At 45.1% G+C, this 14663-nt stretch overlaps 1 protein-coding gene across 1 annotated transcript in view; it reads left to right on the forward strand.

Moving 5' to 3' along the window:
• The window catches only part of LOC142493687 (transmembrane channel-like protein 2-B), an 80716-nt gene that overhangs the window by 35863 nt on the left and 30190 nt on the right, over positions 1–14663 (forward strand). Inside the window, exons 10-12 of the mRNA XM_075598127.1 lie at positions 5644–5791; positions 6050–6238; positions 7551–7730. Coding sequence (XP_075454242.1) covers positions 5644–5791; positions 6050–6238; positions 7551–7730 — 517 coding nt within the window. The remainder of the gene's footprint in view (positions 1–5643; positions 5792–6049; positions 6239–7550; positions 7731–14663) is intronic.

Raw genomic sequence — 14663 nt, forward strand, 5'->3', positions numbered from 1 at the left:
CCCTTGGGCCTAATACCCCCTCCCACAGCACATACAGTACAATAATGTGCCAAATAACTATTATCCACATAGGGATAATACATTATTTGGCCATTATTAAACACATTCAATAACGTTAAAATGTAAAGAAAATTGTACTAACCTCATCAATAAGAAGTCTCCGTCGCCAGCATCATCCTTGGGGTCCGTTGCCAACATTAGAAATAGCCACAACATTTGAATATCATTAACATAACACTGAACCCCTTAATCACCTTATCGGGTACTAACCTGAAAGGTAATTAAGGGGTGAAGCCATCCTGCAATGCCTACAACAGTTATGCATAACATCCTCAGTGAAATAAAAACCAATTGCCTAACCAAATTCCATTTAATCATTCAATCTGTAGGCTCACATGCCTCATAAAACATTGCATTTACAGTGTATACATGTAGCATAACATGTAAACTGCATGTACACGCTGCAAATCAATTTTAACAATACAATAATGCCACTCAAATCGCCATACATCACAAGAAGTATATTATTTAATCCAATAAACTCACCATCAATGAATTACCACACATCAATTACATCCCTAAACAATTAAAATACCATCTATACCAATTACACAATGAACTAAAGCTATCCTAACAGAGAACAACTTCAAAACATAGTCAAAAGTACACCAACAATTACAATATACTAAAGCAAGGCTTTCCATATCCTACTGTACGGCCTGGAAGCCCAAAACTTACATCTGTCTAAAAATAAAATACATTTAGCACACATCAATGCATAGCCACAATGATTAACAATACAGAATTAGAAGCTTTAACAACACTATCATTTCTTACCCTGTATATATATCTGTACACATACATACAGACATACATACAGTGGGAAGAAATTATATGCATTATAAAAAATGAAAACATGAAAAAGCAACACAAAAAACAGTTACATTAAGTACATTTCTTTATTTTACTTACCATTACTTGCCCCCACCGACTCCCGTTGATCAGCTTACTCACGAACCAAGCCACGACACCATCCACGACACCATCCACGACACAATCCAGGAACAAATCCACGAACCAAACCAGGAACCAATCCAAGAACAAGTGCAGGAACCAATCCAAGAATAAGTGCAGGAACCAATCCAGGAAGCAAGCCATGAAGAAATCCACGAAACAATCCACGACACGATCCAGGAACAGGAACCCATAAAAGAAAAAAACATAACAAATTAAACATTAAAATAATAAAACATGACAATCAAGGGTTTTACTAGTTTTATTCTTAGTGAATCTGTATTAAAATACCTTGTTCCGGGGTCTTCTTGACGTCCGGTGCCACGCCCTGGTCTTCAATCTTCAGGAGGAGGTCCGTCCTCCTCGGCATCTGCCTTCAAAATGAGACGACATAGGCTTTTAAAGGCCTATGACGTCACATTTGTCGTCATATGGTTCCCACGGCCCTGATTGGGCCGTGAAAACCATGTGTTTTGGCCGATGTAAAAAAATTGATGACGTCACTTAAAGGCAATGCCAGCACAGCCAATCAGAATGGCTTTGCTGCTATTGCCTTTAAGAAAACGTCATGAAATGACACATGGCCGGACTCACATGGTAAGCCAGCCAATCAGAGTAGGGATGGAGTTCCCACGCACTTGTTCTTGGATTGGTTCCTGGTTTGGTTCGTGGATTTGTTCCTGGATTGTGTCGTGGATGCTGTCGTGGATGGTGTCGTGGATTGGTTCGTGAGTAAGCTGATCAACGGGAGTCGGTGGGGGCAAGTAATGGTAAGTAAAATAAGGAAATGTACTTAATGTAACTGTTTTTTGTGTTGCTTTTTCATGTTTTCATTTTTTATAATGCATATCATTTCTTCCCACTGTATGTATGTCTGTATGTATGTGTACAGATATATATACAGGGTAAGAAATGATAGTGTTGTTAAAGCTTCTAATTCTGTATTTTTAATCATTGTGGCTATGCATTGATGTGTGCTAAATGTATTTTATTTTTAGACAGATGTAAGTTTTGGGCTTCCAGGCCGTACAGTAGGATATGGAAAGCCTTGCTTTAGTATATTGTAATTGTTGGTGTACTTTTGACTATGTTTTGAAGTTGTTCTCTGTTAGGATAGCTTTAGTTCATTGTGTAATTGGTATAGATGGTATTTTAATTGTTTAGGGATGTAATTGATGTGTGGTAATTCATTGATGGTGAGTTTATTGGATTAAATAATATACTTCTTGTGATGTATGGCGATTTGAGTGGCATTATTGTATTGTTAACATTGATTTGCAGCGTGTACATGCAGTTTACATGTTATGCTACATATATACACTGTAAATGCAATGTTTTATGAGGCATGTGAGCCTACAGATTGAATGATTAAATGGAATTTGGTTAGGCAATTGGTTTTTATTTCACTGAGGATGTTATGCATAACTGTTGTAGGCATTGCAGGATGGCTTCACCCCTTAATTACCTTTCAGGTTAGTACCCGATAAGGTGATTAAGGGGTTCAGTGTTATGTTAATGATATTCAAATGTTGTGGCTATTTCTAATGTTGGCAACGGACCCCAAGGATGATGCTGGCGACGGAGACTTCTTATTGATGAGGTTAGTACAATTTTCTTTACATTTTAACGTTATTGAATGTGTTTAATAATGGCCAAATAATGTATTATCCCTATGTGGATAATAGTTATTTGGCACATTATTGTACTGTATGTGCTGGGGGAGGGGGTATTAGGCCCAAGGGTATTTGGTAGGACTCCCCTGTGGGTATTGGGTGAGGGTGGTTGGGGGGCTTTGTGGGGGAGGGTATGTGGGTGATGGTGGCTTAACCCCTTAATAACTGTAGCGGTTAATAACCGCTATGTTGATTAAGGGGTTAGGGGACATTAATTTGGATGTTGTAATTCTTGTGTTTGTTTTGCAGAAGCGGATGGGGCATGGGCAGGATGAAGATGAGGATGGCCTTCATCGTGGCAGTGGGACATGGGTGAGTGCTATATGTATTTAAAGTCTTTATTGGTGTGTATGTATTGTAAATGGACAACTGCACTATTATCCATTTGTGGATAATAGTCATTCTGCCCATTACTATACTGTATGTTAGGGGGGTATAGTTGTTGTTGGGTATATATATATCTATATATATATAGATATATATATATATATATATATATATATATATATATATATAATTATTTAATTATTTATTTAATTCGTTATTGTGGGGCTGGGGTGTGTTTTTTTTATTATTGTGGGTAGTGGGGGTGTGTGAAAGGGGCATTAGCCCCAACGGTGGTTGTTTAGGGCTTGCGGGTGGGTAGCGGGAGGCCTTAACCCCTTCAGGACCGTAGCGGTATTAACCGCTACGGTCGTGAAGGGGTTAAGTGCCCCCGCATCCCCCCCGCAAGCCCTAAACTCACACCCAGGGCCAAATACCCCCCTCACCTATCCCCGCTACCCACAATAACGCTGGCACGGTGGGTTAACCCCTTCATTGCCTTAGCGGTTAGCCGCTAAGGTAATGAAGTGGCTTTTAAATGCCTTTTTCCTGCCTCGGATGCATGCCGGGGGGCTCCGGTGCGGGTATCAGCTCCGGAGACCCCCGGCATCAATCACAGGCAGGAAAAAGGGCTGATTTTTCCTAAGTGTCGCCCTTGCCGATGCTTCTCCTTCAGCAAGTTGCCAACTTTAGTTGGCGGGCTGGATTGGCCATAAAATCTCCAATCTGGCCTGCCGATCAGCACCGAAAAGCTGATCGGGGCTTACTGAATTCAGGCGGGAAAAAAAGTCCCGATAAGTGGCTTATCGGCAGCCGGGTGGCGAAAAAATTTTTTTCGGAAGAAAAGTTGCCGATAATTCCCACTTATCGGGGCTTACTGAATCAGGAGGGCAAAAAACGGCTATAAAATGCCGAAAAAGCCTTATCGGGGCTTACTGCATGAGGCCCTAAATGTGTATGTGTTTTTATCTCAGTTGTTACATTTGTTGAAAACCACCTGCACCATCTGGCCATATCTTTCCATTTGAGATCTACATCACCTATACTTTGCTGTCTGCAACATCCAATAAGAGGGGGTACCTACAAGTAGTTTTTCCTGCGAGTTGCCACATATTCAGCCTGTTTTCCTTTCTTGGAAACGTGAGTGCACTTCCTCCGCCCTTGCTTTTATAGACACGTTTTGTAGAAACGTATCACACAATTTTGTGTTTTCTTTTTGGTCACTGATACCTACGCTACCCATTCCCTTGAAATTACACATCTGTGGAAGAATTGTGAATAGTTCTTCAATAGGATTTTTGCTGCAATTTGAGTAAAAATACACTTTTATTGTATTCTTTTCCCATTTTCCCAAAGTTCACATGGTTTATAGTTGATTTTCACTTCATCACACATATGTATTCACTTATTGTTCACTACTATACAGGCATACCCCGGTTTAAGGACACTCACTTTAAGTACACTCACGAGTAAGGACATATCACCCAATAGGCAAACGGCAGCTAGCGCATGCGCTGTCAGCACGTCCTGAACAGCAATACCGGCTACTTACCTGTAACGAAGCTGTGCGCAAGCGGGGAGACAATAGAAATGCGTTATTTACATCAGTTATGCACGTATATGAAGATTGCATTACAGTACATGCATCGATAAGTGGAAAAAAGGTAGTGCTTCACTTTAAGTACATTTTCGCTTTACATACATGCTCCGGTCCCATTGCGTATGTTAATGTAGGGTATGCCTGTACACCAATTGTTGTTCACTTTTTAGATATTAGGGTTTTTTTAAGCTTATAGTGACTATTTACCCTTTACACTTTTTCCACAACTGATATTTATTATCAGTACAGTCCTGTCAGATTTAATTGACTAACAACTGCTCCATTTATTGCATCCAACTTCTCACCCCTCTTTTTTCCCGTTAATCTCTTCATAGTTTCCTTATATCTGCTTCCTCTTTCTTACTTATTTTTATGCTTTCTTTCTCATTTGTGCACCATTTGTTCCCACGATCACTCTATTCATTTTTTCATGACTTCGTTCAAGTCTTACTACAGTAAGTAAGAATCCTTAAGAACTTTGTTGTGAAGTATTTTTAATAGTTTGCAGAGTGGAATCTTCCCCAGTTAAAAATGAATTAGACAGATATCAGATGTCTACTTCACTTGCTCTGAGTCTCTTGTGATAATACTTCTAAGGCTGGAGACATGGTGCCTTCACCCGTGCGGAGGTGTGCACGGCCGTGACGTCACCCTCTTGAAGCGGGTGTGTTTTTTGGCCATGGTGCGCACGCCGTCCATGGACGTGTCTAGGGGTGTGCCAGTGACGTCACAGAGCTTGTTCTCCCTCATTGGGCGAACTGCTCACGTGACCTGTCTGTCGTGCTGAGAAATCAGTTTAACTGATTTCTCATGCAACGCGCACCCTCCTACTTCCACGCAGACGCGCCCGCACGCCGCATGAACGCGAACACTGCCTTAAGGCAGTCTGTTCGCTCAGCGTGCGGACGCCTCCGCACTGTCTGCAGTACCATGGCCCCAGCCTAAGTATTCAATAAATTAATAAATTATGATTTATTTTCTATAAACTTATCTTATCTTATTATCACTATACTACTGTATATTGACAAGCAGAATGGCAAAGAATGCAAACGAAAGCACAGCAGATGGGGATGATGACAATTTTATATTCAGCTGGAAAATGTTTACAAGTTGGGATTATCTCATTGGCAACCCTGACACAGCGGACAACAAGTTTGCATCAATAACAACCAGCTTTAAGGTGAATACAAAGATGCTATGGTCTATATTTTGAAAAGTATTGATAGTATTAATACCTTTAGTGTTAGAGGGTCCAGCTACGGAGAGTGATGAGTTGCTGGTCTCTTCAGGGGTTTAAAATTAAGAGGATTCGCCTTGCATATGCTATTTACAGATTGGGCAAGGATGCAAATGCTATATAGTGCTTTTCGGTTGCAGGCCATAAGGTCTCAGTTACAATACAATACTATTTTATATAAACTGTCTATTTCTCGAAAAGGAATCCATCGTGGAAGAACAGGAAAATACGAAGGTAGAAAATATTCACCTGAGGCGATTTCTAAGGGTCCTGGCCAATGTTATGATTACAGTTTGTCTTGGAGGAAGTGGCTATCTCATTTATTTTGTTATGAAGCGATCACAGAAATTCAAGCAGATGGATAATATAAGTTGGTATCAGAAGAATGAGGTAAGGTTGATTAAATATGGATATTTAGGGAGCTAAAAAAAAGGACAACATTGTGAAAGGCCAATGCAAAATCCTATATTACCATGTTCCACCGATCGCTGTTTATCAGGTTAACTGCGACGTGTACACTTCCACGTGTACTTGTTCTGCGGGAGGTAACACTCATTGAGCCATTAGGTCATTTAATATAGGATAACATGGTGTTTATGGGTTTTTATGGTATTTATGGGTGTTTGATTTTTTGACCATACGCAGCAATAGAAAATGAATTTTAAGGAACTTTATTAAGTCTCGCATCTTTTTTATTGCCTTTTTTTTTAATCCGAAAGCTCTGAAAATCCGGTAGATCCTTGGAATTCCCTTTTTTTAATTGATAGGCCCTATTCGTTTAACATAACTTTATTTTACTGCACTGTCTGATACTTTATTGTCCACACTCACATTAACGATGTTTGATCAAAGCAAACGTTTTATTAACCAAAAGTACTGTACTATACAGTTTAAGATGCCAGTGTCTCGTCTACCTTCTGGGTGATTCAAAATTGGCGCCAAACCAGGTGCTAATTGGAAGCAGCAATTGGTCACCTTGCTACTTTCTATTTCATGAATGCAGGCACCATCTTTGAAAATCCAGGAAGTGCACCTGCACCAAAAAATGTACCTCTGGAACCCGAGCTGAAAATAGTGTGATTCAGTTCAGCGGCCATTCAGTCCGAATACCATAAAAAAAAAAATATTTTAATTCTGGATGAGATTGCTGCTTCAATGCAATAATTTGTTATTTTCAACTACAGTATATATCTCTCTCTATGACCAAATTCAATACGCAGCCTACGTACTAAGATTGCTTGTGCTCTTACTACTTTTGGGTAAACAGTTAAAGGCATGATTGCAATTACTACTTCAATGGTGAATTATATACAAATGTCCTGCTTATATTATTTAACAAAGTAACATGTTAAATGTACAGTAAGTGCTAACAGTAAGCTAAGATCTACAGTAAGTGCTAACGCTAAAACTGTCTTTAAGCAAACATCTCCCAAAGTCTTTAGATATAGTATGCATTTGGTAAGTACATTTAGCCAATTAAGTGGCACCTATTGCCATTGGTGAGTCTCTTTATATCCCAATCTCAACAGACACAACTAATAAATATATTTTTCTGACGTTGTATTTATTATGCTTGTAAATTCCACTATGCATTATAGATTGTACCTAAAAAAATTATAATCAAACATTGCAGCATAAATAATTACTTACGTTTACACTTTTAGCTATGTCTGTCTTATAATTAGGAGTCTTCTATTTGCAGGTGGAGATTGTTATGTCTTTGCTGTCAATGTTTTGCCCTCCACTGTTTGAAACTATTGCTGTTATGGAAGACTATCATCCTAGACTGGCATTAAAATGGCAGCTTGGACGAATATTTGCCCTATTTCTGGGAAATCTATACACATTTTTGTTGGCCTTATTTGATGAAGTGAACGGAAAGGTAACACAAATGAAAACCTATACAAAGCTGAAAGTGGGTTTTTCTTTGGGCATACATTTTTTGGGATATATTATGATTAAAATTCAGGTAACAACATTTCAAGAACTATAATGGTTCTAGAAAAGGCCAACTAAATAATTAGTACTGAAGGTGGAAAGGTTCCTAAAGAATTACTTATCAAATTCCCCCGCCTGCAAAACTAGCACAAATATACTCCACATTAATTAAGAAAACAATGCCATTGACATAAAAAAAATATGGTCCAGTATTTTTGTGCCAGTTTTGTAGTTTGTTAAATAACCCTCATGACTCAGATTCTCTGGAACAAGACAAAGGACAAATAATTAATTTACAGTCACAGATCATAAAAACATATTATAAGCTGGGATGCTATTTTTCTGCTTTCAAGAGTTTTTCTAATGAGATTATTTTGGAACAGCCAAATATCTGATAGAAAATGATTAGCTTCAAAAAAACATTACTAATTTATTCACAGCATAGTTATAATTATGAATATGAGATAATTCAATGATTTGAAAAAAAATTTAGGGTGTATTACCCAACTACTACATTACAGGCAGTCCACGGTTATCCAACGGAATCTGTTCTGGAAGTAGCGTTCGATAGTGAAACCGTTGTAAAGTGAGTCCCATGTTAATCAGTGGTGGTGAGCGTTGGATAACGCATTCAGGTGTCGAAAACGGCCCATAGGGAGGCATTGTAAAGCGTTGGATATGCCATTTGTTGTAAAGTGAAATGTTGGATAGCGAGGACTACCTGTACCATGGTCAAATGATAATTTTGGCACAATAAATACTGATTGGCAAGGTTTTATTTATTGAATTGATTAATTGGCCATAAAAAGATAACAAACACTTGTTTTTGCTGTATTCCCCATGCTGGATAAGAGTAATTATATATATATATATAAGCAAGCAAAAGCTATACTATAAACAGTGTCTATTGGAATGTTATCTGTGCTGGTCCTTCCCCCGGTGTGGATGTGTTTTCTGGCTAGAGGTGTCAAAAGGTTACTGAAAGCAAGTGATGAAAGAGTGTGTATGTGTATCAGTGTGAATAAAAATGAATGGAGAGCCCACAGTATATACAGTGCTTTACAAAAGGTGTGTGTGGAGTGGGAGTGGATATAAATGGTGTGGGTGGGTGTGAAACCTTGCTTTCAGTAACCTTTTGACACCTCCAGCCATAAAACACATCCACACCGGGGGAAGGACCAGCACAGATAACATTCCAATAGACACTGTTTATAGTATAGCTTTTGCTTGCTTCATTCATTGTAACATCGCCGGAAGAAGAGATCAGTGTATCTCGAAAGCTCGCACAAATAAAAGCATTTCGTTAGCCACAGAACGGTATCATCTATTTATTTTTTGATTATTGAAGCTCGGCTAACACGGTACTGATACCACTACATGTATATGTAACGGGTATTCCACCCCACCCAATCTCATATATAGTGTGGGTGAGTAGAACATGTAGTGTTACCGGTGTGGTGCGTATACCTGCAGGCTCACAGGAGGTCTGAGCCTCCGCTAATGAGAGCCTGGGGTGAATCCTCTGGAACGAATCTTCTTTTACAGCGCCTCCACCTATGTAGGATTCTATGGACGTGTAGAATGACCCTACATAGGAACCCAATTAGAAACCACACACACAGTCAGTGATTATATAATAACTAAGGAATTTACTTCGAACATAGAACATATCATCGCCTTTACATATCCTCATAACCTGTGTCCCTCTCACGAGGAGACACTACCCATGACGTCTCGCAGGACGTTTCCCCAACACTAGGTGATCCCACCCAGTGTCCAGTGAAACCCCCACACCCAAGGTCCCGTACTCCTACGGAGATAGTCAATGGGTGACTGCGCAGTCACTAAAACCTCTAGGCCTGTTGGTGCACATATAATATTGATACCTTCCGAGCACTCCGATGCTCGGGCCTGCAACACTCTTCTCAAAGGGTCAGACGTCCGTCTGATCCTTTCCAGGTACTCTGCCGGTGGACCCCAACGAGGGTCCCACCACTCCACGGGAACTGCAACCGATCATGGCAACACCAACCGCATGGGAACAGCAACCGCCGCTATCAGCTTTCTGCCTAACTACTTCTAGAGTGACAGCAACCCTAACCTAGGGCCTGTCCCTGAGGAACCGCAACCTGGGATGGCTTGTGGAAAACTCCTAGGGCCTGCGGGGTTAATAACCTGCCCCACTCCCTTATCTACCCAAGTCCCCAATCCTCCCTTACACTAGCTCCTAACTCACTAATCCTAACACTAACACGCCTGCAGCCGACACAGTTCTCACAGTCAGCCTGCAGACAGTAACACACGCTGCATACACACTGCACTCAGTACACGCAGCGTCACATACAACACTCAACACAGCAACCTGGAACCCGCAGCAAACACACTGCACACACTGTGCCTATTTGCCAGTGCGCACAGCACTACCCGCTGTGGCACTGCCAAACCTGCACCTTACATACACTAAGGGCGACCTCCCTATCTAGGGCCGTCCCTTATCAGTTACCCACTAACCTGGTGGGGAGTTGGGGCCTACCTGGAGGGTGAGGGTACCTATCAGGATGCAGGAGCTGCACTCACTCCCTGCATCCTTCCTTCCCCTTCAGCTCCGCTGCTCCAACTGACGTGACTCATGCAAAGCCCGGGAAAATGTATCTCTTTCCTCCAGGGCAGTCCTGCAACCCTATTGGCTCCTATCAAGCACCTGGTGCCTGCCTCGCTATGCCTCATGGGAATTGTAGTCCCGAGGCCCCTACAATAACATTGAGGCCGCGTGCGTGCCTTCCCTCTGCCTACACAAACCTGTAATGGCCGCCGCAACCTCTCACTAACTTCCCCTACTCTCGCGCGACTCTCCTGCGCCTTCCCTGCCCTCACGCAACTGCTCCCTGGCTCTAGGGTTCTCCCTGCGCATGCGCGACTCTGCCCTGTCTCTCGCAGCCTCCCTGCGCATGCGCGAGCTAACTGGGCCGCCGGGGACTCACTGCGCATGCGCGAGTTGAAGCGCAATGGCGGCGCCCTATCCGCCCGGCTCCGGGAGCGCCGGGAGCCCTGAGATGCGCGTGCGGCCTTGGCAACCGGCCGCACGCGTCCCCGGCAACCCCCGAGCCGGGACCTGACCGCCCTCTCCCCTGCCACTGCCGAACGGAGCCGCCATTGGACGCGGCGGCCCCCGCGATCGGCAGTCAGGTGAGGGGGGTGCGGTAGCGCTGGGGAGACCTGGCTACACTCTCCCCCTGGTGAAACACCCAACGCCCTCGCTTGGGGAACGACATAGTATGGTACAATTTCACATACTGAATATTTTCGTGGCATACCCCGTACACATAACATATCAATTTTGCACATCAGGTTACATGATACATCACCCCCAGTAACCGAGACCAGCTGAGACCATTGATGGGATGCCCCGAACTGATCATGTGGGGGTACCTCACTTTTGCGTCCGTGAGCCTCCCCCAGAAAATTTTTCTGAAGAGCACACTCTAAAGCGACAGTTTCTGGCTCTTCGCTACTTCCTCCCCCTGGTGGAAGGAGTAGCCCAGTGTCTCTGAAGCAGACCTTTACCCGGTCATCCGCGGCAGGGATGCGGTAGACCAGGAGGCCAGGACCTTTCCCGCGGTCCACCACCTGGCGAATGGCACGCTCCTTTTTGGGCGTAAAGGAGGCCAGTCTCCCTGGATCGTCCTTTACACAGTCCTTGTCCCTACGGACTTGCGAGGCTTCCACTGAGAAGCGAGCACTGGGAAATGTCTCGGTTTCACCTGGCAGGGGGGAAAAAGTAGACACCTAACCCCTGCGGTGATTCATGGTGGCCAACAGGTCCTCGGGGACGCTGTCAGTTCCCACCTTGGTGGTATCGGGACCTGCCCCCGGCACTTCTGGGGCAGTCCACTTACGCGCTGAAAACTCGGGAGCGTTGGATCCCAGTCCTGGGACCACTTGTGTCGGAGCACACGGGCTCATACTCCGTTCAGAAGCCGCAACTCTGGCCTTCTCCACGGCCACCTCCATCGGAGTCTGTGGGGAACAAGGGGGTTCCTTACCACTCGGCTGGCTGACGATGGGCTTCTCTTCTTCCGGAAGGATCGGCGGTAGGCACTGGTCCACTCTCTTCTCTGGACAGCTACCTTCTAATGAGGACACCTCCACCAGGACGCGATGAAGAGGGGAGCCCTTCGCCCGGGCGACCAGACTTAAGGAGCCATCGTGCTCCGCGGTCACCTGGAGGCTCACCCCCGACACCCCTGGGGCAGTCGACTCACCCTTGTCGGCGTTAGGTACTGGTCCCCATTCTAGGACAGATGGTACCTCTGTAGTAGGTCGGACTGACCATTGTAGGGCACACGGGCCCACAGCAGGGTCCGCAACATCGGAAGACACCTCTTGCAGGGTACACGGACCCACAGCAGACTCTATATCCTCTGCATTACCGCTGGGGTGGTTCGCCGGTAGGCGCATCGCCACCGATGGGACTTCCACCTTTTCCCCGGAAGATATCATGATGGTATCCTCCGCAAGGTAGTCACCAGATTCTCCTGAAATGCAGCCATTGGGTGTGGGTACGAAGCTGGCGTGCTCCGGTACCTCCACTGCAGCCGCACTCTTCTCTGCCAAGGGTTCACTTAGCTCCTTAGCTGACTCTGTAGGCTGGGGTACAATAGGCATCAAGAAAATTGCACCGCAACAATCACATTGAGGTTCCCATGCCAGAGCACCTCTAGGACAGTCACAGGTGGGGCTAAAGCACTGCGTACACGGCTCCCCATCCACCTCGGTGATCCTGAAGTCTAGTGGCACTTGGGACATAACGGCTCCCTCGTCATAGGCTTCTTGCAAGCAGGGGCACAGTAGCATAAGGATATCTATTCCTGGCGCTCGCCAGGGCACATACACATTAGGGTGTATCCCCTGACAGTCTATCTCATCCTCATCATAGAACAGAGAGTCTATCTCATCCTCATCCTTAGAGATCAGAGTGTCTATCACAGCGTCCACGTATGGTTGAAGATAACCGTGCTTGCTCCCCCTGGTGGAATCTAAAGGAAGGGCACCTTTTACAAGGAATTGTTTTTCGCTCTGCACTGAGTCACTCACAGCACAGGGGAGGGGCTCTGATTTTCGCGCCAAACCCGGACAGAATGTTGCGACATCTTTCTGTGCAGGCTTGCAGTCAGCAGCACGTGCGCTCTCCTGATTTGGCGGGAGACGCCATTTTGCTGGGTCGGCATAGACTAGGGGGTACCCTTCTGAGGGGCCCCCGGGCATGAACAGTACGGACGGTGCCTCTGCCAGGCATATATCCTCAGTGTGAGTCACTACAAACAAAATGGTTTTCCATGTGGACGTGGGATCTTGTTCCTCCTCTAAGACACATGCCCACGGCCACCCAGGAATTTTACACATACCCTCCCGGACCTTCATTGCGGGTATACTAGCGGGTATGCCTCCTACCGCCACTACCTGGCCAGGCTCCATATACTGCCTCAACGCCCAGGCAAGGACCTCGTCTCCGGACTTTACAAACATAGCGACAAAAATAGGAACGGGACAATTTAGAAAAAATGGACAGGGCACCCCAGGTGTCTCTCAGCAGCGCCTCCAAATGTAACGGGTATTCCACCCCACCCAATCTCATATATAGTGTGTGTGAGTAGAACATGTAGTGTTACCGGTGTGGTGCGTATACCTGCAGGCTCACAGGAGGTCTGAGCCTCCGCTAATGAGAGCCTGGGGTGAATCCTCTGGAACGAATCTTCTTTTACAGCGCCTCCACCTATGTAGGATTCTATGGACGTGTAGAATGACCCTACATAGGAACCCAATTAGAAACCACACACACAGTCAGTGATTATATAATAACTAAGGAATTTACTTCGAACATAGAACATATCATCGCCTTTACATATCCTCATAACCTGTGTCCCTCTCACGAGGAGACACTACCCGTGACGTCTCGCAGGACGTTTCCCCAACACTAGGTGATCCCACCCAGTGTCCAGTGAAACCCCCACACCCAAGGTCCCGTACTCCTACGGAGATAGTCAATGGGTGACTGCGCAGTCACTAAAACCTCTAGGCCTGTTGGTGCACATATAATATTGATACCTTCCGAGCACTCCGATGCTCGGGCCTGCAACACTCTTCTCAAAGGGTCAGACGTCCGTCTGATCCTTTCCAGGTACTCTGCCGGTGGACCCCAACGAGGGTCCCACCACTCCACGGGAACTGCAACCGATCATGGCAACACCAACCGCATGGGAACAGCAACCGCCGCTATCAGCTTTCTGCCTAACTACTTCTAGAGTGACAGCAACCCTAACCTAGGGCCTGTCCCTGAGGAACCGCAACCTGGGATGGCTTGTGGAAAACTCCTAGGGCCTGCGGGGTTAATAACCTGCCCCACTCCCTTATCTACCCAAGTCCCCAATCCTCCCTTACACTAGCTCCTAACTCACTAATCCTAACACTAACACGCCTGCAGCCGACACAGTTCTCACAGTCAGCCTGCAGACAGTAACACACGCTGCATACACACTGCACTCAGTACACGCAGCGTCACATACAACACTCAACACAGCAACCTGGAACCCGCAGCAAACACACTGCACACACTGTGCCTATTTGCCAGTGCGCACAGCACTACCCGCTGTGGCACTGCCAAACCTGCACCTTACATACACTAAGGGCGACCTCCCTATCTAGGGCCGTCCCTTATCAGTTACCCACTAACCTGGTGGGGAGTTGGGGCCTACCTGGAGGGTGAGGGTACCTATCAGGATGCAGGAGCTGCACTCACTCCCTGCATCCTTCCTTCCCCTTCAGCTCCGCTGCTCCAACTGACGTGACTCATGCAAAGCCCGGGAAAATGTATCTCTTT

This window comes from Ascaphus truei, chromosome 1, assembly GCF_040206685.1.
Source record: "Ascaphus truei isolate aAscTru1 chromosome 1, aAscTru1.hap1, whole genome shotgun sequence".
Taxonomy (NCBI): domain Eukaryota; kingdom Metazoa; phylum Chordata; class Amphibia; order Anura; family Ascaphidae; genus Ascaphus; species Ascaphus truei.